At 36.3% G+C, this 26,825-nt stretch overlaps 1 protein-coding gene across 1 annotated transcript; it reads left to right on the forward strand.

Annotated features, from left to right (window-relative positions):
• The first annotated feature begins 1,676 nt into the window (after nucleotides 1-1,676).
• Nucleotides 1,677-26,377, forward strand: LOC127847408 (NACHT and WD repeat domain-containing protein 2-like). The gene is made up of 12 exons (XM_052379280.1): nucleotides 1,677-1,764; nucleotides 2,791-2,906; nucleotides 3,510-3,598; nucleotides 6,905-7,021; nucleotides 7,635-7,721; nucleotides 9,642-9,758; nucleotides 10,760-10,892; nucleotides 13,968-14,208; nucleotides 15,096-15,255; nucleotides 17,400-17,570; nucleotides 18,350-18,484; nucleotides 19,580-26,377. Exons 2-12 carry the CDS (start codon nucleotides 2,804-2,806, stop codon nucleotides 23,249-23,251), a joined length of 5,025 nt encoding a protein of 1,674 aa, XP_052235240.1. The 5' UTR covers nucleotides 1,677-1,764; nucleotides 2,791-2,803; the 3' UTR covers nucleotides 23,252-26,377.
• Nucleotides 26,378-26,825: the final 448 nt, after the last annotated feature.

The raw sequence follows: 26,825 nt of genomic DNA on the forward strand, positions 1-26,825 counted from the left end.
CATGCGGTAAAGTGACTGCCTGATCTAAAACCGGGAGGTCCCGGATTCGATCCCCACTATGGTCGGGGATTTGTCTGGCTGGGTTACATTGGCACCCAACGTAAAAAAACCACCATGTGTGTCAGACGTCCCACAAATGTCATGGCAAAAGAAAATTCGTGGAAAAATTTCACAATTGGAGTGGGTGTATGAAGTAGGGTTCAGTATAAGGAGAACTTATACTGCTTTGCTATATGAGCTAGCTTTTATGGCGAGGCGGTAGATTGTCTGCCTGATTTGGAACCGGGAGGTCCCGGGTTCGATCCAAATGGTGATCGGGGATTTTTCTGGCTGGGTTACATTGGCGTCCAACGTAAAAAATCCACAATGTGTGTCAGACGTTCCACAGATGTCATTGCAATAGGAAATTCGTGGAAGAATTTCACAATTGGGGGGGGGGGTGTAGCAGGGTTCGGTATAAGGAGAACTTATACTGCCTTGCTATATTAGATAGCTTTAATAGTTGTTGAAAACAAGACTAGTGTGTACTATCTATTGCCTAAACCTTACAAAATGTTTTTGGTTCATTCGTCTAAAAACGAATTACTTTTTTGGTTGCTGGGTTACGTTTAAATGTGTTGTTCCATTAAAATGCGCTGGCTTTTATTTCTAATCAATATGCAAACTAAACAAGATGTGTTTGTGAAACACAATGTCCCCCTATATGATGTTTGACCTTGAAGGATGACCTTGTCCTTGACCCTTCACCACTCAAAATGTGCAGCTCCATGAGATACCCATGCATGTCAAATATAAAATTGCTAGCTTCAATATTGCAGAAGTTACATAACATGAGCAGTTGACCCATATATTTGACCTAGAAGGATGGCATTGACCTTGACCTTTCACCACTCAGAATGTGCAGCTCCATGAGATACACATGCATGCCAAATATCAAGTTGCTATCTTTAATATTGCAAAAGTATTCATAAAATAAGTGATTTGGGCCACATATATTTGATCTCTGACCTTGAAGGATGACCTTGACCTTGACCTTTCACCACTCAAAATGTGCAGCTCCATAAGTTACACATGCATGCCAAATATCAAGTTGCTATCTTCAATATTGCAAAAGTATTCATAATATAAACGATTTGGGCCACATATATTTGACCTCTGACCTTGAAGGATGACCTTGACCTTGACCTTTCACCACTCAAAATGTGCAGCTCCATGAGGTACACATGCATGCCAAATATCAAGTTGCTATCTTCAATATTGCAAAAGTATTCATAAAATGAGTGATTTTGGCCACATATATTTGACCTCTGACTTTGAAGGATGACATTGACATTGACCTTTCACCACTCAAAATGTGCAGCTCCATGAGATACACATGCATGCCAAATATCAAGTTGCTATATTCAATATAGCAAAAGTTATTGCAAAATGTTAAAGTTGGCGCAAACCAACAGACCAACCAACCAACCAACAGACCAACCAACAGACAGGGCAAAAACAATATGTCCCCCACTACTATAGTGGGGGACATAAAAAGACATTTTTAAGCGTTTGCCCGCAAATTAGGTAGCACATATAATCATATTAATTAAAAACCTACCTGAGAGACTTTATACAGATGCGTATACCGGTGATAGACGTTTACCAGGGGAGATTACTGCGGCCGTGTGCCTGTGAACAACAACAACAACAGAATGCATGGAGACATGTAAACAAATCTTGTTTATTAAAGAATGAAATGAAGAAATTAAAGTCATAATACAGGTTTCCATGTATTTTTGTTTGATTCTGATAGCTCTTTTAGTATAGCGATATTTTGTTCCTTCAACTGACTTGTTTATTTCTTCCAGCATTAATTTTACTTGAATTGATGCTTTTTCGGAGTTATCGCATAATTCGGACAAATATTAAACCCTAAATACTAACATAATTATTTCCAATTACGATTTGATTTTAATGTCTCAAGAACATGTTCATCTCTACCACAGGCTGAACTGAATTATAAAAGACCAAACTAAGTTATTTCATCTCTGTTTTTACAGACATTCCAACAAAATAGGTTTTATAGGTTGCCCAAAGTTTTTCCAATTAAATTGTGTACACTGGATGCAGAAATCATTTATATGTGTATCTTAATTCAATAAATTTCAGATAGTTAAAAATTTAATTTCTGAATATGATTGTATATAGACTTAGTTTATAGTTCTGTAAGAGAAAATGATCAAATTTAGCATAAAGGATAACAAATTTGTAACACAAAATTAGTGTCATTCAGGTTTTATTCAGGTTTGTACAAACAAACAGCTTTTTGTCATGCAATTCAATGATTTTAGCTGAGCTTTGAATCGGCAAAGACTTCAAAAGGATTGATTCAATAAGTTGGTTTATTTAACTTCTATATATCAAGTAAATGTCATAAGTGGGGACTTGAATATTTCTTGTTATCTTTGGTGAGTATTTCAATACAGGAGGCCTCCCAATAAAGGAGCTCAATTTAACACAGCGATATGTTAAGACCTGAATTTTTTTAAGTAGTTTACAAAAAGAGAGACGAAAATTTGTTGTGGTACATAAAAGTCATGAATTACTGTATATCACCAAATAGGCAGTTCTTCGAAAACCAAACCCTCTCAAATCTCTTAAAATGTTGATGTGTTAATTGAGTTAACCACCATGAATCAGGGTGATTTAATTTTTATATCTTTAGTCTTTCCTTATTCATATTTTTTATATGCCTTTATTTTTCATCAGAATGTTCAGAAATTCTTCTCATCACTCGTGTTTTTCTAGGAGTGTGTTAAGGATGGATGACTCCCAGTATCTGTCAATATTGCATGGGCGCCTGGACAACCTCCCCACCCTCAATTCTCGCCTCGTTAGAATATTTATCAGCTCAACATTTACAGGTAATGATAGTCAACATTTACAGGTAATGATCGTGAACATTTACAGGTAATGATAGTGAGATGTAAGTGTGAAACTATTGTACCTGCTTCACATTTTTATAGCAGATACAATAGTTTCTACTTTTACACTGATTCTTATAAAGGGATTAGGATATTATAATAAATAATTTGTACTTAATGCCCAAGTCCACAGGTAATGATGCAATTTTTGTACTTTCATCAGTTTTAATGAAAGTTACTGACATGTATTTTGCTTGAAACCTTTTGTTGGGAAGAAATGCAATCAATTTCAAAAGTTTGAAAGCACTTGATGAGAATAAAAGATATAATATAGACTCTCATTCACAACTTGAGCATGCCTATTTACATCAGGGACCTCATTAGATATGCAGTTTATAGAAACCCCATATATGATTGAAAAGACATGGACCTTTTTCTTTTTTGATTCAGCCATATAAAAACAACAATTATCTGTAATCTGTTTTTGAAAACATCTGCAGTATTGTCATTGAAAAACACAGTTCAAGTTCAAATAATAGCTGCTTAGCTTAAGCTTCTGTTATCAACAATAATGCTTGTTTTGCTTTATGTATTCCTAAACAGACACTCGGGAGGAGAGGAATGTGCTCTTGGAAGATGTCTACCCCAGATTGAAGACTGTCTGCAAGGAAAAATATGGCATGGACTTTCAGGTACTTATCCTATTACACAATTATAGTTACATGTCTTGTTAACACTGGGTGCTGACGAGGTCAAAGCGTAGTCCGTTTCGCTACGACGTCGGGTATATGTTTTACTACGAAAACATTGTTTAAATACACATGACATCGAGAACGGATTAGTCGAAAATTGTGTTTAAACAAGTAAGATTATGCTTTTCTAATAACAAAACTCTGAATTTAAGCACAATGACATTTCATAGGGCTGTTACATCAAATTATAATCCAAGATGTGTCTGGTTTATGCGGTTAAACATGAAATATACCGCTGATTTATAAAACCGACGTAATGTTTCACTTTAAAAAAATGCAATTAAGGTTTACAACTGTGTTTAAGTGACACAATTTTACAATTTCCATATTGGTCTATGTATCGTTAAGCCACTGGTGTGTTTAGAAATGTGTAGGGTGACCCAGTTATCAGGAATAAAGTCTAAATATTATTATTAGGCATGATCATGTCTCTGACAGTATACGTATATGCCTCGCTACGACAACGCTTTAGCGTGTATGCGTTTCTCACAGAAGACGTATTGGTTATCTCTCAAAGGCAAAATAAAGAAAAGTTTTTTTTAATACGGAGTCATGGAGTGGCTGGATGTTTTCTTTGAGGAAGAGGTACTAACAACGGCACAACATGATCCGAAGCGCACAGTCGACATGGTAATGCACTTTATGATATAATTAAATTCACGCCTAGGCCAAAGGAAACGATTAAAATCGAAAATCCATATATAAGATGACAGTTGAGAGTCGAGAACCTAATGTCGTCGGTCTCAATAAAAAAGACGCATCTTCACCTTGTGACAATCCCTTATACGTTCATTTTGATAGAGACCGACGATAGGTTTTCAGCATACGGTACTTTTTATCAAAAAACATTCGATTCTCGTTATCCCCAAGTCGCTTATCTCGAAACTCTGCTTATGTCAAAGTAAATCCCATGTCCCAACTTTGATCATTATTTATCTCATACGGATTTTGATTTTTACATTGTATATATCAAAGCGATTTTCTTGAAAATCCGTTATCGTCAACTAATTTTGAGATGAATTTCATGTTCGTATACATGATTTTACCTGTAAAATCCACACCTGTAACAGCCGTAAGGTGTGGAAAGTAGGACCCCAATGGCATAAATCCGAAATTGCATAATCAATATATCGTTGTAAAGGTGTGGCAGTGGGTTTCTGTCACAGGTTATTGTTTACTGCGTACATGACGGCCGGTAAATTTACCTCGTGTTACAATGCGGTTAAGGCCCAGTCTCAATATGATGCCGGCGGAGCCCCAGTGCGTGATCAGGCATCTACCGGGATGAACCGGGGCCCTACCGGGATTAACCGGTGCTCCACCGGGATGACCCGTGGACGACCGGGGACAACCGGGGCTCCACCGGGAAAGTATTACAATGTTTAATACCTCCGGGATGAAGCGGAAGTCACCGGGTAGGACCGGTAACGACCGGCGTGGCACCGGGAACAACCGGGACTGTACCGGGAACAACCGAGACGGCACCTGAGCTCCACCGGGGCCCATACACAGCCCGGCAGAGCTTCGGCAACGCCCCGGTAGAGCCCCGGTGAATGCCGGCAGAGTCCCTTTATAGCTACGTTGCATAAGTAAACCGGATCTCTGACGGTGCCGTCCCGGTTGTTCCCGGTGAAGTCCCGGTTGTTCCCGGTGAAGTCCCGGTTGTTTCCCGTGCCAAGCCGGTCATTGCCGGTCCTTCTCGGTCACTCCTGGTTCATTCCAGAGGTATTGAACATTTGAATACTTTCCCGGTGGAGCCCCGGTTGTCCCTGGTTAAACCGGGGCGTTGCCGCAGCTCTGTCGGGGTCTGATGCCCGTATAGCCCCGGTGAGTGCCGGCGTAGTGACGGTATACCGGGGCTCTGCCGGCTTTCACCGGGATCAACCTTTTCGTTTTGATGTTCATGCGCACAGTGAAGCACGGCATCTTTTGCACTGGGCAATGGCAGTCTGCAGTAACTGCAAACTGCATGTGATATGTCCTGAAATGGATACAGAGACTTCGTTGAGCAACTATACATTATATTTGTACTTCGTTGCGCAACCAATACATACTCTGTGCGAAACCTATACATAAAGCGACTTGTAATTACCTTTGAAACAAAGCATTTGAATAATTAAAACACATGTTCGTAACCTGTTTTGTACTTTAAAATGTGTAATGTACACTGAATCAAAGTAACATGTAGTTTTATTTAATTTAAGTTACCGTAATTGGTAATTTTAACAGAATAACCACCTTATGCATTGCTTCAAATCAAAATATTTCGATTTTAGCTCAAAATAAACTTAAAGGTTGCAACTACGCGCATTTGTTATTAGTTTGTTATTGAAAATAAGTGCCTAACATTACTGGATGATCCGTTCTCTAATCCATAAACACCAGAAAAGATGAAACTCGCCTGATTAAGTAGTGTATTTACACAATGTTTTCGTAGTAAAACATATACCCGACGTCGTAGCGAAACGGACTACGCTTTGACCTCGTCAGCCCCCAGTGGTTAACAAGATGGGACTTGTTTGCAAGTTGCAAAAATTGCAATAATAAAGTCAGAGATTTAAGTCAGAATTTTTTTCCTATGAAAACAAGTAAAATTAAAATTCTGGCTAATATAAATGTGATTTTAAATAAAATTAACAAAATAAAAAAAATAAAAAAAGTGTATGTAAAAAAAAGTGAAAAAGTCTCTTTAAATCAGATTAAATTTATGTTAGGTATAATACTATTAAATCATTATTATTTGTGGTTTCATCATTCCGTCATGCTTATCTGTTTACTATCACTTTATAACAATGGACAAATTAATTTTCATGAAATAAAAAGGGCTGGTTAGTATAACCTCTAACTTTAAGTAAGTTTCCCCAGCTCATTTTTTTTAGCCAAATTTATCTTGCTATGGATTTTTTTTGGTCATTTTTGCTGTTGTATAGGGTTTTATGAATATAATCTTATGCAAACTAGAATTTTTTTAGACAGATTAGTCAATGATTAGCCTTTGTCAAATTTTGCAAATGGCAAATTAAAACCTGTTAGTGACTCCCTCTTTCCACCATCATTAATTGTGGACAAGTATTACAAACACATCGAAAAATGATCGACTGAAATGTTTAAGCATTTATTTTTTTAATCGAAAACCAAAAAATGTCAACAAAATAGTAATAAAAAAACAAAAAAAGTAATTTTATGCCAAGGAGTATAAATAAATTACAGAATATGTTTTTTATGATAACATGTATCATTCCACAGCTGGTGGACATGCGCTGGGGTGTCCCAGTGGAGGCGTCTGACGATCATCAGGCTACACAGCTGTGCCTGGATGAAATCAAGAACTGTCAGAAACTCTCCACGGGTCCAAACTTTGTGGTGAGTGATAGGGTTGCTCAATGGTTGTAGTACAGTTGTATTCAGGACGCATTCTGTTGTAATATGAACTGCTTTCTATAAAGATTGGGCTTAATGCATGTGCGCATTAGGTGACATCTCAAAAAAGCCTGTGCAGTCTTCACAGGCTAATCAGGGACGTCACTTCAACCTAGTCTGGCTTTTGATAGATGAGACTTTCATTTACGAAAACTTCCATAAAAGTGAAAAGTGTTGGACGACATTTTACGCACATGCACGAAATCCTGTTTTCCCTCACCACGGATCATACGCCTGCAGTAACAGTCTTGATGTAGCCGGCTTGCTTGTTTGTAAGAGTGCTTGAGTTTAGTTTGGTCATGAAGTTATTTTTGCAACAGTTCTTACTTTACCTATGACTTAAGCAGCCAGTTGTCAGCTACTGGTATAAGTATTTGAACCAGCTTACCCTGGAATTGTGTGATATAATTTCACTGCCCGCCCAGATTTGAAATACTGTTAAAGACAGTGCGAAAAAAACAGGACTGTACAGGCTTAACTGGGGCAATGCTTTACGCTCATGCATTTAGACTGGTTGTCTCAGAGCGTGGCTCATAAATAAACATTCCTGTTCCAGACATTCCTGAACCAGAAGCACGGCTTTCGCCCACTTCAGACAACCATTTCAGCAACAGAGTTTGAGTTGCTAACCTCATGCTTGAAGGTAAAACCGTGTTTATAGAACAAATAGTGTTGGCTATACATGCATTCATTTAACAAGTCTTTGTATTTCTTAAAGCCTTGTAATTCTTATGGCTTTGTATTTAGTGAGGCTTTGCATTTCTTAAGGATTTGTACCGGTATTTAGCAAGGCTTTGTTTTTAGCAAGGTCTTGAATTTCTTTAGGCTTTGTATTTGTTTAGGCTTTGTGTTTAGCAAGGCTTTGTTTTTAGCAAAGCCTTGAATTTCTTTAGCTTTGTATTTCTTTAGGTTTTTTATTTGGGAAGGCTTTGTTTTTAGCAAGGGCTTGTATTTAGCTAAGCTTTGTATTTAGCAAGGCCATGTATTTAGCTAGGCTTTGTATTTAGCTAGGCTTTGTATTTAGCAAGGCCTTGTGTTTAGCTAGGCTTTGTATTTTTTTTGAAGCTTGGTATTTCTTAAGGCTTAATATTTACAAAGGTTTTGTATTTACCAAGGCATTATTTTATGCGGTATTAATTTGCATTGCAAGGCTTTTATCTAACAAGGCTTTGTAGTGAGCAAGGCTTTTGTATTTAGGAAGCCTTTGTATTGGGGAGGGTTTGTATTTCTGAAGATTTTTTTTTTGCATTGCTTTTTTTATTTACCAAGGCTTTATATTTACCCAGGCTTCATGTTTAGCAGCACTTTATATATAGCAAGGCTTTATATTTTGCAATGCTTCATAGTTAACAAAGCTTTATATTTAGCCAAGCTTCATATTTAGCACGTCTATATATTTTGCCAGTCTTTATATTTAGCAAGGCTTCATATTTAGCAATGATTCATAGTTAGCAAGGCTTTATATTTAGCAAGTCTTTATATTTAGCAAAGCTTTATGTTAAGCAAAGCTTTATATTTAGCAAGGCTTCATATTCAACAAGGCTTTATATTTAGCAAGGTTTTATATTTAGTAAGGCTTGGTTAATCTGGAAACAGTCTTATTTAAGAATGTACATTTTTGTTACTAATGATACATTTGTGTAATATATTATATTTTTAAAGCTCCATCTTCTGTTCAATTAGTTGTATTCATTGTCTTTTATTCTTTCACATGCCCTTTACTTAAGGAAGAAGATCATGTTCATCTGTAAGTTGTGAGCTGAAAACTCATCTGTTACTTTAATTTGTTGTAACGTTTATAATAAAACAGGGCATTTAACTCTGAGCCTCTGCATGTGATTCATGTTTTATGCCTAGCAATATGACTCAAATTAATGGCCTGTATTATACAATTGCCTAGTATTTCATTTGTGTAAAATATAGGAATAATAAAGCCCCAGAAACATTATCAAGAGAGGAAATTGTGTTACCATCTCTAAGTCTGTAATTTAAGGTTAGTGACCAATTGCCTATTCAATACCAAACAATAGAGCAAGGTTTGACAGCTGAACTATTGTATCTTTTAAAGAACTGTAAAGGAGTTGCAATAGTTTCACTCCCAACCCTTGACATACAGGACAACAAGGACCAGCTAGTTCAGTTTGTTTGTCGTGGCTACAAATCCAACGGTTGCCAATTTGTCTCAATGGCAACCACATAATTATTGTGGTAATTGGTCATGAAATATTTTCTACAGCCATTCCACCGCTAACTCTGATTCAAGTAGGGAAGGTGTCAGTTACTTGCATAAGTGTATGCACTTAGCTGTCGTAAACCATCTATCCGAGGGAGTTGGTAAACTGACTGTCGTGATATGATTGAAATACTGTTGAACACTGTAAAAAAAGAATCTGACAACGCAAACAAAACAGACAAAACTGCTTAACCCACAATTATTCCATTAATTTGAAAACAACAAAACGACTAACACACACACGCACACACACATACTCACATAACAGGTCCTAACAAACATACAAAATGCGACAAAAATAATAAATAAGTTACTGTCTTACCATGCTAGGAGAGTGACGTGGACTCATCCCTGGTAGAGTGCTGGTACAGAAGAGACGACAATCAGGTACCCCCAGTGTACGTGCTACAGCCAATCAGCTCCTTGATACCAGGCTACAGGGACAAGGTATGGCACGCTGGCATTTCACTTTTGGATAACGACCTACATCAAGCACTCTTGAAAATATTTGATATGCTAGGAAACGAGGCTTAATGCAAGTGCCTAAAGTTATCCTGAGCAGTCTGCACAGGCAAATCAGGGACACAACATTCCGCTTTTATGGAATTTTTCATTTAAAGGGAGTCTGTCCTAAACAAAAATTCAGTCTATGTGTAAAGTGTCGTCCCTGATTAGCCTGTGCAGTAAGCTAGACAACAGTTGTGTCACACACAGGGAAAACCGAGATTTATGCATGTGCGTAAAGTGTTGTCTTACTGAATTTTTGTTTAGGACAGATTTCCTTTAAATAATGCACATGCATAAAGCCCTGTTTTCCTTGAGCGTGACATCTTATTCAGGAATGTATGAGTCGATTGCTGACTGTCATGACTTTACTGAAATAATGTGATACTAATATTATTTGTCAGCCGAAAAAAAAATCAAATTTTTTTCAATCATGCAAGCACAAATGAAACTATGAATTGTCGCCATTTCCATTGAGTATATAACATGTTTATTCATAAAACACAAACAAACAAACATACTATTTATAGAAAAATTTAAAGCCACAAAGAAATAGGATGAGTTGGCCTTATGTTATCTTTTCTTTCTGTTTTTCTTGGTAGTAAGATATATATTATGTTTACATTTACAGTTGTCTGCACAGAAAGCATGTTTGTATCATCAAAAGGCTTTATAAACTAAAAAATGCAACATAATTTTGTATATCAAAACAACAAATTTTGGTATCTTTATAACAAACAATGTGTAGTACAAATACATTTAGAGCATAGAGTAGTTTCTCAGTTCATTATGATACAGTTTGGATATGCACATCGTCACATCCAGGCATAATTCGACTCCTTCAATAGAATACAGATAAGCTGCATCGGAATGATGTTTTTCATGAGTTTCATGCATGATTTAATTAGATAAGCTAATTTGCACACTACAATCTAACATTTTAGAACAATGATGATGCCCTGAAGGAGTGGGATGAGGTGTTTGCAAAGTTGCGAGAGTGTCTGAGATTTGCCAGCAAGAAATGTTACGAGAAACAGCGCTTATCAGAGGAGGAAATGCATAAATACTACATGTCAGGTAGGCATTGACCTTGCCAATATTGTAATATATTTAATGAATGTCTTTATAAATGTACACTTTATTGTCATTGTTAGCTCATCTATTTTTTGAAAAAAAATTATGAGCTATTGTCATCACCTTGGCGTCGGCGTCGGCGTCCGGTTAAGTTTTGCGTTTAGGTCCACTTTTCTCAGAAAGTATCAATGCTATTGCATTCAAACTTGGTACACTTACTTACTATCATGAGGGGACTTGGCAGGCAAAGTTAGATAACTCTGGCGTGCATTTTGACAGAATTATGTACCCTTTTTATACTTAGTAAATTGAAAATTTTGGTTAAGTTTTGTGTTTAGGTCCACTTTATTCCTACAGTATCAAAGCTATTACTTTCATACTTGCAACACTTATTAACTATCATAAGGGGACTGTGCAGGCAAAGTTATGTAACTCTGACTGGCATTTGGACGGAATTATGGGCCCTTTATACTTAGAAAATTGAAAATTTGGTTAAGTTTTGTGTTTTGGTCCACTTTACCCCTAAAGCATCATAGATATTGCTTTCATACTTGGAACACTCGCAAACTATCATAAGGGTACAGTAAAAGTACAAGTTGCATATCTCTGGTTGTCATTTTTACAGAATTATGGCCCTTTTTTGACTTAGTAACTTTGAATATATAGTTAAATTTTGTGTTTCGATCCACTTTACTTCTAAAGTATCAAGGCTATTGCTTTCAAACTTCAAATACTTTTATGCTATCATGAGATTACTTTACCTGGCAATTTGAATTTTACCTTGACCTTTGAATGACCTTGACTCTCAAGGTCAAATTATTAAATTTTGCTAAACTTGCCATAACTTCTTTATTTATGATTAGATTTTATTGATACTTTGACAAAACTACTCTTACCTGACATACCACCATAGACTCCACCCAAACAATCTCCCGTGCCCTCCCCCCTCCCACCGAATCCCCCCCCCCTAATTTTTTTATTTTTTTTTTATTTTAAGATCATCTCACAAATGACCACCACACCCTCACACTATACCCCCCACCCCACCCCACCCCCAAAATTATTTTTTTTTGAAACCGTTAAAAAACACAAATATTTATTTTTATTATTTTATTTTTGAAATACCGTCCAACCATCGCACCCAAGAAATCCCCCCACCCCCAAAAAAATTATTTTTTTGCATTTTGTTTTCGCATTTTTGAAGATAATGTAATAAATGTCCACACCCCACACTATACACCCCTCTTCACTCCACCCCTCCCTCCTTAGCGATTGAAATTGAGAGTCCCTTCACCTTTAAAAAGAAAATAGATGAGCGGTCTGCACCCGCAAGGCGGTGCTCTTGTTTTATTTTTTAATAATTTTTGTCCTTGTCATCATTATTATCGTCGTCATTGTTTTGATCGTTATTGTTATGATCATCATTGTTATAATAATCATCGTTATCATCATCATGCATGATTATCATAATATTTGGTATGATCATCACTAATTTCACTATTATCATTGTCATTGTTGTAATAATAATTGTTATCATCTTGGATTGTTATCTTAATTATACACTGCAACTCCAATATATCGCGGTTGAAGGGGTCCAAAGATCGCGACCGTGATATATCCGGCGTGCGATATAAATTGTCAGTTTATGTATGCATGTATATGTATACATTAGCATCATTATGCAATCTCGAAACACGCTATTTACCAACCTTATTCAAGTTTGTGTTATATCCATATGTCATTAATTGGTATAACACAAAACATTATTCCATGTGAGGATTTTCAAATGCGTATAATTAAATTTGTAATCCGAAAAACATTGCCGAGTTTTATTGTTCAAGAAAGCATGCACAAATTAGACCCATGTACAAAATGACGTCATTCATTTCTCATGAAAAGCATGCACAGCATGGGGTTTAATAGTAGAGCATTGTGACTAACTGATCTATATTGTATTATACTGTATCTAACGCACACAGATTGTTGAGATAGGTCAGTATTGACTTGTGACATTTACTGTTATAATTGTGTACACCTTCATGTGTGCACTGGTGCGTTTCGGCAGTTCAAAGCAAATTCAATAGAGAATTGTAACACCCGAAATGACCTGTCATGTTTGACAAATTGGTCTTTTGTTTATCGCAGTACACAGGTGTTAATGTGATGTACAATGTAAGCAAACAATCTGGTCAAAACTGGATTATGACTATTGGATTAAAGTTGGTGAAAAAAAAGGGAAAAATACTTGCTTGAAACGGATTTTAATGCATCAAATTCTCAGATAAAAACATTTTATTTAAGGATTATGCTCATCAGATTTTTGGGAGCCATAGCCGATTCGCGATATATTGGACGACGCGATATAACGGACCGTGATATATTGGAGTTGAAGTGTAATTATGATGATGATTGTTATCATTGTCATAACTTGTTATCACACTCATGGTTATTATCATCATTGTTCATAATCATGAATTGTTTTCATAATCTTTGTTATGATCATTTTTGTTTTCATCATCATGCATTGTTATCATAATCATTAGCACAATTGTTATAATCGTCAGGAATTGTTATCATAATCATTGTTATGATCACTTTTGTTATCTTCATCATGATTAATGGCAGTCTCGTTGGCACTTAAATTTGCGGATTCCAAATTAATGTAATAAAACATCTTCAAGAATGCATGTTGTGTCATGGTATTTTGTCTGTCACAAGTTGCAGTACACATGGATTGAATATGTAGTGTTATTCTGCATAGGAAGCTAAATTGTATTTGTAAGATGTCAATCAAGTAAACTGTGCACTGACTCGGGCTTCGTTTTGGTGTGTAAGCTGATTACAAATAATAAAATGTCACACGTAAATATATTGGATATTACATTAATTAACTCATGATACATCCTCTTTGAAGGGGATCTGTTATTAATTGGAAGCTTAATTTCCAGGTTTGTTCCAGCTACACAATCCACAAAAATAGTATCCGACAAATGATAATGGTTTCATAGTATGCTATTCGTACCAACTAAAGAGTTATCCTATTTTTAAGGGAATACATATGTTTTAAAATTATTTAAGTCACCGAGGCGGAAATTTTCAACGGTATCCTTAAGTTACCAGACAGCGCGGCGGATCATTGCCTGTGTTTTGTACGCATCATCGATGACATAACCTCTCATCTGGATCATAGCAAAGCTTGGCGCTTCATCGACGTCATGACAGAAAATCCGAAATCTCTGGACATGGAGGCTCAGAACATTCTGAGTAGATTGAGAGATGAGAAAATAGTGCGCAAGTTAAATAACTTCAATATTACAAGGTCAGTGTAAAATGTGGCCTTTTCTTTCTTTGTAAATTTAAACAAGATGTGTTTGTGAAACACTATGTCCCCCCATATATTTGACCTTTGACCTTGAAGGATGACCTTCACCTTTCACCACTCAAAATGTGCAGCTCCATGAGATACACATGCGTGCTAAATATCTAGTTGCTATCTTCAATATTGCAAAAGTTATGGACAATGGTAATGTTTGACGCAAACAAACCAACAAACCAACAAACAGACAGGGCACAAACAATATGTCCCCCAGTATAGACTGGGGGACAAAACAATGCAAATGCCAGTATAGACACTTTTTTCAAACCTTATGTGGAAAACGTTTTGCTAATTCAATAATAGCAGATTGAAATGTTTGTTTTCCAATTTTTTTTTAATATATATCTGTTTGATTTCGATGCTTTTCTTTATGTTGTTTCAAAATGATCTCCTAGTCATGTTTCTGGTATTCGGGTAAGACTGATAAGCGGTGCTTATATGAAACATTCATGAAAATTGGTGGTTACACACTTTTGTAGGGTATATAATCCTAGAAGCAAGTTTTCTTGTTAAATTGTTGATCTAGTTGTCTTGTTGATCTAGTTGTCAGAAACGAACATTATGGCCATAAAGGTGTGATGCTTGCTTTAGACATGAAAGAAAATGAATCCTTAAGCAAAACAAACAACAACAAAAAACGTCATCCCGTTAGAGTAAAAAGGCTCCGTTTTTGCACTTCCAAGACCAGTGTCAGTGTTCTGGATTATAATTAAGCAAATGTTGGAATTAAATAGGTTTGGCGTGTCACATGAGGATATCCAAATAAACTAATTGCTTAAAATTCCCTTTAAAAATATTTGCAATACAATACAGATATGTTTCACTTGCAGATACTCGGTTAAATGGAGCGAACATGAAGGCATAAATCGCGAAGACCACCAACAGTACCTGGATAATTTCAAAGACTCTTTCTACAACAGCATGGTCGTCAAGATCGAATCTGCCGTGCGAAAGGAAAGAAGTCTTAACATGGACGGGCTTTATATCGAGGTTTGGTTTATTGTCGAATCTGCCAGTCTGTTTGGACTGCAACTTAAAATTACATATCACAAATGTTCTCAATGACGCGACCCAATCTTGCGTTTAAAACCTGTCTCCTAAATCAAAGGGCTATCACAAATGTTCTCAATGACGCGATCGAATCTTGCATTTAAAACCTGTCTCCTAAATCAAAGGGCTATCACAAAAAAAATCTCAATGACGCGACCCAATCTTGCATTTAAAACCTGTCTCCTAAATCAAAGGGCTATCACAAATGTTCTCAATGAAGCGATCCAATCTTGCGTTTAAAACATGTCTCCTAAATCAAAGGGCTATCACAAAAAAAATCTCAATGACGCAACCCAATCTTGCGTTTAAAACCTGTCTCCTAAATCAAAGGGATATCACAAATGTTCTCAATGACGCGATCGAATCTTGCATTTAAAACCTGTCTCCTAAATCAAAGGGCTATCACAAAAAAAATCTCAATGACGCGACCCAATCTTGCGTTTAAAACCTGTCTCCTAAATCAAAGGGCTATCACAAATGTTCTCAATGAAGCGACCCAATCTTGCGTTTAAAACCTGTCTCCTAAATCAAAGGGCTATCACATGTTCTCAATGACGCGACGCAATCTTGCATTTAAAACCTGTCTCCTTAATCAAAGGGCTATCACAAATGTTCTCAATGACGCGACCCAATCTTGCGTTTAAAACCTGTCTCCTAAATCAAAGGGCAAGGTCACACTTACATGTAGGGGTCAAATGTAGGCATAAAACAGCTTGTCCTGATTGTAACTTTTTCATTAATAAAATCATTGTTTACTTAACTAATCACAAATGCCCAGCATAAGGAGACGGTATGATACATCTTACCAGCTAAAAGGTCAACATAAAACTAATGTTTCACAATTAATTTTGTGTGCATTACCAAGCTTGATATGGACTAAAACTTCTTTATTCTCCATCAGTTATAAAAATAATGTTTACAAATATTCATATGCAGATGGTAATAAAATCTTTAAGACATTTTTCCGTAGCTACTTAGGTCAAGGTATGGCTTAGGGCACATTTTGACATGTTACAGCTTCACTGAACCGTAAATTCTTCGTTTTTCGGACAATTTAAGTGTATTAGCCGGACATATTCATCATTGGATGGCGACATGTTGCACGCAAGGCACGTTTCTATTCCTCAAATATCAAATTTCATAGGTAATTTCTCAATGCATGCCCATGGGCATGATACAGATTGAAAATTGAAAAAGACTGTACAAATATTGAGGTAACACATTTAAAATAACATAACATGTTCACTTTATAAGAGGACATTTTCATGAAATGATTGCTTATAGTGGTCATGGTCACACTCATTTGTTTTATATTATGAATGCCATTGTTGGTTACAGACACACCATTTTAAAAGATACATTTTTATTCAGTTCAACATTTACAAATGCAGGGCTTGTGGGTTTGTCAATTTTGATCACTGCTGAACAAGGATGTGTAGCGTAATGCGATGAAATGATAACGTACACAACTCGAAACACCGTTTATTGAAACGTATTTCGCTCTTTAACAAGACGCTTTCCAAGTCCATAAAATATACTTAAGAACAAGATACATACGGGACCCTAACGGCTCCACAGAAACAATAAAATTAATCTGATGTCTCAGGCTGTCTTATATGTACTGACTAAACTAGTACAGAATGTTAAAACGTATATATACCCACGAAATGCCAGACGGATGTAGGTCATATACACGGTGAACAGCTCAAATTAATCAGGAAGAGTTTGGTATTTGAAATTTTTCAAATAAAAAAGGGGGTAAACAAGAAATAACTTTTAAGTCCGTGGATTAACAGTATATTTGGAAATCGTGTACATAAATTAATTTACAAATTGACCTTGGGCCAAATCCTGAACTTCTTGTTAATGTAAATAGAAGATATTCTCAAATTTTGAGCAGGTTAATTTATTATGTCATAGTATGTTCAAAACCAAAAAAAAAGATAAATAACATTTTCTTGTCGAAAAACTTCAAAAAATATTTGCAGATCTCGCCTTCAAGCAATCAAAGCATATTCTGTAGGATGTAGAGCATGAAACGATTTGTTCAAAATCAATTCGTTACGATGGTTTGTCCTCTCCAGTTACTACAGCACTTGAATATGGCCAATGATCGATGTCGGATGTTTCATGGACGCGAAGAGATACTGAAGGATGTGGCTTCATACATTCAGGGCTCCGAAAACAAGATACTGGCTCTGTACGGGCAGTCCGGATGCGGAAAGACGTCTATTATGGCACAGATCGCAAAACTTGTAAATGACTTTGGAATATGTGTATTTTTTGTTTAATATGTATGCATTTAAATAAAATTTCAAATGTTGATAATAATCATATTCATAACCAAATCTGTTTCGTTTAAATGAAGAAAGATTTTCTATATGGCTCACTGATTGCAAAATTTGCAAATAGATGTAAGGAGCTTAATTTTCAGTGCGCATCAGTCAACAATATTAATACAGTTCTTTATCACATGCTTAACCCAGTTTCCCATGTAATACAACCATTACATATTTTTTTATATTACACATGTGTAATACAACATTTGTAAGCGTTTTCATTGGCCTAGTTTTCGTTTATTGACCAATCGCATTTTGTTATTTTGCTGAAATGACGTTGCAACCTCAAATGACGTCACGAAATGTTAACAACATTCGGGATGTATTATTATGTTTGCGTCAATATTTATTTAATTTGCTCATTTAAAAGCATATGATAAAAAAGATCTGACACTCGTTGTCATATCATACCATATTTTATTAAACTTGTCCAGGAAATTCTGTAGTAAGCTCGCCAAAGGCTCGCTTACTAACAAAATTCCTGAACTCGTTTAATAAAATATGGTATGATATGACAACTCGTGCCAGATCCTATATTTCTATTTTTTATAATACAAAAATACAAACACCTGAAGCTTCCAATGATAAAAGAACAAACACCTGAACCAAAAATAGTTTTTACACCAGTATTAAGTGCATACTTTCTGACCGACACGTTATTAATTACTTACAACCAATGGATTTGTATATTTCAGGCACCGGGTTTGCTGAAGAACGCCGTTGTGGCCGTTAGATTTCTCGGGACATCGCCTAACAGCAGCAACCTGTGGCGTCTGCTGCGGAGTCTGTGTGAGCAGATCACCATCTGCTACGACAAGGACAAACAGCAGGTGTGGTAGCCATAGCAACCATTTTTATTTGTTGCTCTTTTTGTATCAAAATTAAACAGAATTTTATTTGCAAATTAAAGTGGTAAGGTTGTTTTCTCCATAAGCTCAGACACAAACCGTTACTTTATTTTTACATTCTACCGCTTTTCATGATGATATGCCCCCTGCTGAATTTCCCCAAATGATTTGTCTTGATGTTCGACTACTCTGCTTAATAAAAAAATGTCATCTTTGTATTACGCAGTTTAGTGGAATAATGACGCACATAACTCGAAGAACTGTTCTTTTATTTTAATTCTGCCATTTAACACGATGTTTTTTAGGTCCACGAACTATTCACAATATACATTCGGTAACTTGCAAATTAATAACATATTATAGTCTGATAATCTAACACACGAGACACCTGCAGGGTTCCGGACTTTTATGAAAATGAATCCGATCATAGAATCTAGCCGAACCTTGACTCTAACTGCCTCCAAATTACATTTTGTCTGCTTTTTACAATACAAATTTTATGAGAATCTTTCGATTTTGTAACCATCACAAATAGTGTCGCTTAGTGACATAAAATGTTAAACCATAAACTTGTGTTGTTTTAAAATTAAGGCAAATGCTGTTAGATAGAAATACCAAGAAATAAATATTTTGAATGATTAAAAATTGGATGCTTATGAAATTAATATCGGCACGCTCGTCTTTAACATTAATTTAAAATCAAAAGGCACCTTGTTATGTACAGGATACGTTAAGGCAAGGAATATATCAACTGATGCAATCATATTTACTGTCTTGATTAAAGTTTAGACCTTTATGTGTAAAAAACATTACTTTGTTGTCGAGTCAAAAATTTTGTTAATAAATTTTAACTATGTTATTGAATCAAAGATTAAAAAAACAGAAACAAGGTGGCCTGTGTAATTTGAAAATGTTGTCAACTATATGAAGTTATTACGTCTCACCAAAAAGTATACAAAGCTAAGTATTTTGAACAATTAAAACCGATTTTGTTTACTTCTACGAATTGCATGTTATTATATAACACCAAATAATAAAATAGAAAAAACACCACATTTTATTTCTTTTTTGTCCCAGGTGCCAGAAGATTTTGACGACTTAAAAGACCACTTTGTGAAGGTGTTGTCTTATGCGAGTTCCTCAAAACCCCTTTTGATTCTTCTTGACTCACTGGATCAGCTTTCCAGGGAACATCATGCTTACAAGCTCAACTGGTTACCAAGGAAACTGCCGCCCAATGTACGGTTCATCGTCTCTACGTACACAGAAGCGTCTGATCTGATCGGTACGTTAAAGCTTATGTTTTCAGCAAAGCATTTCATCGAGGTACCAGTGTTTACCCCAACACTAAGTGGTCAAGTGTTGAAAGCTTGGCTGAAACTCGAGAATAGGACACTCACGGATGAACAGTTTAAAATGGTTGACTCAGCGTTTGAAAAATGTAGTTTGCCTTTGTTTGTTAAACTCGCGTATGATCAGGTTCTGTTTTGGAAATCATATACCCCTTTGGAAACTTGTCAACTGCGATACACGGTTCAGCAAAGTATCGAAACATTGTTTTCTCAGTTAGAAAAGAAACATGGCGTGACGCTGGTTAAGCGAGCTTTGTCATATGTTACCGCTTCAGGATCAGGAATCAGTGAAACAGAGCTTGAAGATTTGCTCTCCTTAGATGACTCTGCTCTCACAGATGTGTTTCAAATACATGTGCCACCGTTGCGTAGAATTCCACCGTTGCTTTGGGTACGCATACGCCATGATATCTCCCAGTATCTGGTTGACAAAGAGGTCGACGAAGTGAGATCCTTTTTTTGGTATCATCGCCAGTTCTTCGAAACCGCTCGGAACAGATACCTCTCAGATAAAGCATACAACATCGAAATCCATTCCCTGATGGCAGATTATTATCTGGGTAAATGGTACGGAGTAAAGAAGCCATTTACCTACACACCAGAACAAATGAAGCGTGTTGGAGTCACTTCTTCCGAGAGTGAAGCAGACCGGAAAATTTCAGCGCAGCCCTTGATCTTCAATGAAGATGGTGATCAGCGTCGATACAACAAACGGAAACTTAGCAAGCTCCCGTATCATCTGTACAAAGCGAACAGAAGGAACGAGCTTCGCAGCCATTGCTTATTCAAACTGAAGTGGATTAAGACCAAACTGAAAGCCGTTTCCTTTCACGAGGTCCTGCTGGATTACACGCTGTTTGGTGAAAAAGACGGTGTCATGCATAAAGCACTGAAGGCAGCAAAATCAACTTTGAAATACTTTCCGGAAACAATTGCAATGGAGATCGCCGGTCGTCTGCTTGCTCTGCTGCAGCTGAAATCTGAATCGCACGAAACCAAACTTCTGGAAGATTCCTTGACTGCGTCTGCAGAGGATTGTAGACTGGTTCCCTACGTTCCTTGTTACACCATTCCCAGCGAGTCAGAGCTGTACAGCATAGAAAATGGCCGGGTACCAGTCAATCCAAAATTGTCTCCAATCTCAAACGATTCGTCACACTTTGCGACGCTTACTGAGGATAACTGTTTACTTATCTGGGATGTCGATATGGGCGAACTTGAGACTACGGTTATTTTGATGGAAGCTGAGCATCCATCTTTGAATGTCATGGTCAAGCCTCCAAAACAGGACGTCATCATAGTTGGGACCACCCACCAGTCCAAAGGAAATCCCATCTTTATTGTTAACATTAATAATGGAGAAATTGAACAGAAATTGCAGTTGGAAAAATCGTATCCCAGCATTGTGTTCTTTGACGACATGAAGTTCTGTCTGTCTGACAAGATTTTGCTGGTGAATATTTTGAAACAAGCTGCAGACGCCTTTGATTGCAAGACTGGAAAGCTTCTGCATGAATTTGAAGGTCAACCAGATTTTACAAGCTTTGCAGCAGACGACACTTTGCTGGTGATGCATCCCAAGCAGACAAATATGTTTACCATTTTTGATGCGGAAACGTTTAACTTTTTGACACAAGTGTCTTGTAAGGGTATACCTAGAGCATTATTTATTAATGAGGAGGGTACAGTAGGCTGCATTGTTATCGAAAACACAAGTCATTTCCCGCTAGTTTGCCTGGAAAAGACAGCGAAACTGGGACAAATTAAAGGCAAAATTGATGCCTCAAGCATGAACAACAACAAAATTCAAAGGGTGATATTTAACAGAAATCTTTGCATGCTTGTCTCACTTGAAGGGTTTTTGTTGTTTGATTTGAAGTCGATGAAGAACCTGCGAGAAATCATAGTTCCGAGTATATACCGACCTCCTTATAACGTACTTGGGTTTGATGCAGTCATTTCACCTGATATGGCAAATATTTTAGCTGGGTTCGATAAATATATAATTGTGTGGGATTTGAAATCTGGAAAGATCATAAGTTCTATTGACGCAACCCAGAGCAGAATTGCGAATTTAGAAATGACTAAAAATGGTGAACAGATTATCACAACTTTTAATGGAAATAACCTGATAACAGCATGGAGCATTAATGCGTTAAAAAAGAATGTTCACAGTTATAAACCATTGTCGTTGAAAAATTCCGCGCGTTATATGTGCGTCAATCGAACAGGCACCACTGCTGTGGCGAGGAGTGTCAATGCAGCAGAGTTTGCCGTGTTTGATATTCTCGAGGGTCGGAAACGCTGCGAAATTTCTGATCAATACGAGGCCATGTGCCCCCATATTACTGCAGATGGAAAATATGCAGTACTTCGAGAATATACCTCAACTGAATGTATAAAAGTATGGGACACTTTCAGTGGGGAGCTTGTGAAATCATTTCCAGTATCAAGCTTACATTTAAAAGGCTGTGTGCTCGGGACTCGGTCAGAAAACATGGCGCTACTGACACAAGACGACAACAAGGAAATCCTGGTCACATTGTACACGTTGCCATCTGGGAAAGAAAGAGGAATAACTGTTAACCTTGCCCAGTATCACATGCTCCAAATATTCTTTGCAGCAGAAGACAAATATCTGCTAGTAGGAGTTGAGGAGCGGACGTTGCAAGGCGTGAAAATTTACACCAAATCGTACGAGGTTGCCACAGGTAAAGAAGTACAGACGTATCCACAAATGCATCCACAATTTGTGCAGATGATCACACCAGGAAGTGACTGTTTCATGGGGCATAGAATACACACTGACGAAAATGGTGTTGAATCATGGGAGTTGGCTGTTCTAAATATAGAATCTGGCTCTTGCGTGGCAACTTGCCGGGAATGTCCAGAAAGCGAGTTGTTTGTTGGCCATCTAGGAAACTATGGCATTGACAAGCACAGAAATGTTTATGACCTGAAGATCGGGAAAAAATGTTTTCAGTTTGACCCAAAATGTGAGAGGAAACCAAGCAATCCAAAACCTAAACTCACTTGCGACGAGAAAACGGCATTGTGGGTGGATCCATCAGCGGGCTTAGTAAAGATGGGTAGCATTGAAACGCGAGAGATAATTGGCAAAGTGGCGACTCATAGCTTGGTGATGAACTTAGCAGTCACATCAAATGGAATCGTATTCATCGGCTGCGAAGATGGGCGTATAATGTTGCTGCAAATAGTGGACGGCAAAACAAGAGACAAGGATCTGTTCCAGAAAACGTTTCTGCGGTCCACAAGGAAAGGCCTGCATGTTCGGGAAAGTGTTCTGAAATCTCTCAAACCAAACAATAACCGTCAGAGTACAGAACAGCGAGAATCTAAAGATGGCAACAAAAGTAAAGCATGTTCGATACTCTGATTTGTGTCTTGCAGTAGCACACAGTATTGTCCGATTTACTTCACACCTGGGGAATATGGACTGTGCTTTGGGTTCATTCATTACAAGTTCCATTAAGTTACTATGGTGCATTTGTTTTATTAATTGTATTTTATTATAATATTTATAATTATTTAATACAATGAACGATGACTGCACATGCCGATACCAATTTTACTCATTGAAAATAATTTAATATGTAAATGACGCATTGTCATTTTTTCTTGTAATAAAGTACTCTAAATGTACAAACATCATTTTGGTTAGTCCAAAAATTTAGACTTAATCTACTTCGATGCATATGGACCTCATATTTATAGGAGTACATTTTGGTATAACTTTTTGATAGAACTGGTAGAACGATTTTAACACAAAGCTACCCATTTTCCTGCAAGGGGTTGTGTGTTCGATATGTATGAGGCTATCTTTTGATCGCATAATTGTGTATAGCATAAAGAACAATTTTTGCTGTCTGTAAAAGTTTTTATGAAAAGAAAACAAAGGTGGCAGTTATCCAACTTATCCAACTTGCAGATGGAAAATGAAAATGAAAAAAATGCACCGATAAAGCCTATGTTTTACTTCTTAATAAATGTTGTGCAATTCTAGCTTGTCTGAAAGAGACTTTTCCCTGTGTTAGGGTAATATTTTTAAATTTACAGCACCTCATGTGATTTACTGTTTGTTTTGTGTATGTCTTCTGTATGTGTCCCAATATTTTGTAAATGACTTCTCTAAAACGTCACCATAATACTATTGATATTAGGGTATCCCAATATCCCGGATGCCCCAAGGGTACACTTTCTGTTATTTGATATGTATGTCTTGTTTAATTGTTTTTTTGCTTCTTCGTATATTTGTTTAGTAATTCTATAAGACATTTAATGAAATCCTTTCATCGGCAGTTTTCCACCTATCTCTTATGCAAGTAGTGTAGTTGGCATTAACAGCAATACGTATGTGCACTTAGTACTGATAAAGAAGCTAACCCAGGACATGTGAGAGTTGGTTAACTTACCGCTGAGGTATGAACAAACATAACGTTATGAGACATTTAATCAAGTACGTTAGTGTACATTTCATGTATTCATCTTGACCATAGTGCATTTACAACGATTATTTAATCAGTCTGGGCTGTATGGTTTCAATCACAGGGAAGTCTCGATTTTTTTACTATATACTTTATTTGCTTACAAGGGATACAACTAGTTTTTTCAACTTTCCAATGAAAGCAATTAAAATAACAAAAACGATTTATTTTCTTTGTTAATGTTAGCTCAATTACCGAAAAAATACGAACTGTAACGTATTATTTGATTGTTTTTCTTTCATAAAAAGACTGACATTTTGCGAAAAAGGCAAAAGCTATCAAAATCGACACGGGTTTGATACACAAGGTAAACAAGTAATACCCCTGTAAAACATCGATAGGCGGCTATTTTGTATCATTTATAATACCGTATGAACTTACAAAGAAGCAACCTTGGGAACATATCGTGCGCGTGTTATTCATGACTTATTGATTTAATCTATATATTTTTAGTAATTTACCATCAACTTCAGTAAAAGTCTGCCATAGTTTGTTGTTTACAATGATCTCCTATACCCGGCTTGTATGTAGTTGTCATACGTAAAGCCGAGGAGCAATATCGTTCGGTGGCGCTTTTTCCAACAATGGTGATTGTAGCTGTGCAAAATAAAAGAGAAAACAATATGTTTTAAAACAAGACGAAATCATAGTTAATGGTAAGATAATGTTATACGCCTGCGAAATAATTCAATTTTTTTCATCAAACACCATCGGAAATCGCACGCAATCTTATGTCTTAATGTTTTTTCACGGGTGAAATTCAGAAAAATAATTGTTGCAAACCAGTGTCGACTGAATTTGTGGCTAGTTGTATCCCTTGTTAGTATATAAATTTAAAAAATCGAGACTTTTCCCTGTGGTTTCAATAAATCAAAGATTTCGTGACAAGTTGAAAATGATCATTCAACAACAGACTTGAGAAATACTCAAAGAAATTGAACATTATATTCATAGGAATTACGTGTTTTTTTTTTTTAATAATCATTATTTTAATTTGTTGTATGACATGTTATAAAACCATTCCATGATGAATGCATGTGGGCATCATTTATGGTTTCTTTACGCATATCATACGTCATACGTTTGTCATTGGAAACCGTTTTCATTCAAGTTATACATTTATTCCTTTGTTAAAAATAATGTTTGGAACGAGTACATACATCCATTTTCCTCACCTGATTATGCATTTCTCTTATTGCATGTATTTTGTTAATTCAATATTTATTTACAATACTGCACATATAATGTTTTTCTACACAAATTTACAAGATGCACCTTTGTTGTGTTCCAAATAACACAATACAATATTGCAACTATTGCGTATTTATATCCATTTTTTTAACAATACTGCGCTTTTGTAGTTTTTGCATAGTCACAACTACTTACCATTATTATGTTTCCTTATACATTAATTACAACTTAATTGTCTGCTCCTATATCATTCTGTGACTGTATGTTTTCTTTTAGATTTTCATCGTATGATTTTTAACATTTAGATTTACATTCACAAATATGTTCCACGCTTTTTCTATACATTAATATACATACTTGTGTTATGCTGACAATTATGCTAGAACCTGCATTTGTTAGCTATCCAACATAAATAAAATCCTTCACAAAATTATAATTTTAGAAACAAATTAAATGTTGAAAACTTTCTGATAATTCATAGATCTTTTACGTTTTTTACTTTATATTATTTATGAATTCATCACCTTATATTTTGTCAATATTTCATGTCTGTGATAAATATTTTGTTACTATTTCTAGAATATATTTTTGCAATTATCCTACCTCTTCAATGGGTATTTTGCTTTTTTCTGTACATCTATAGTACAAAGTAAGTGGGGTACACTGGAATCACCATAATCGTCTTTCCGTCTGTCTATGAATCTGTCCATAAACCCCACTTTTGCAGAAGTTTTACACTTTTTAACGTACAACATTAAAACTAAATTTCTGTTACATCATTATTGTTACTATAGACTTTTAACTACAAATATAAATCTCTGAAACAAGATGTGTTTGTGCCCCCCCCCCATATATTTGACCTTTGACCTTGAAGTACCATGACCATTCACCACTGAAAATGTGCAGCTCTATGAGATACACATGCATGCCAAATATCAAGTTGCAATCTTCAATATTGCAAGTTATGGCCTATTTTAAAGTTTGACGCAAATCAACAAACAGACAGGGCAAAAACAATATATCCCCCAGTATAGACTGGGGGACATAAAACATGACGCAGAAGTCGAATCTGACCACACCCTGTGGGTCACATATTTTAAATAAACTTATATGACACAATTACCAAACAATCCTTTCCTATGGAATCATAATGACAAAAGGTGTAATATTTGGTATACCATATTTGCTTTGAGAGGGGCAGTGAAAGTGAAGGTAAAAGCAATTGGGATTTCGAAGTGGTTTGATTAAACACACAATTTGTTACCTTACCCACAC

Source organism: Dreissena polymorpha, chromosome 10, assembly GCF_020536995.1.
Source record: "Dreissena polymorpha isolate Duluth1 chromosome 10, UMN_Dpol_1.0, whole genome shotgun sequence".
Lineage (NCBI taxonomy): Eukaryota > Metazoa > Mollusca > Bivalvia > Myida > Dreissenidae > Dreissena > Dreissena polymorpha.

Excerpts from the sequence above, each read along its gene's own strand:
- LOC127847408 (XM_052379280.1), top strand. The coding sequence starts at position 2,804 with ATGGATGACTCCCAGTATCTGTCAATATTGCATGGGCGCCTGGACAAC. Across the intron at positions 3,599-6,904 it reads AATATGGCATGGACTTTCAG|CTGGTGGACATGCGCTGGGG; the intron begins GTACTTATCCTA and ends ATCATTCCACAG. Across the intron at positions 14,209-15,095 it reads AATAACTTCAATATTACAAG|ATACTCGGTTAAATGGAGCG; the intron begins GTCAGTGTAAAA and ends TTTCACTTGCAG.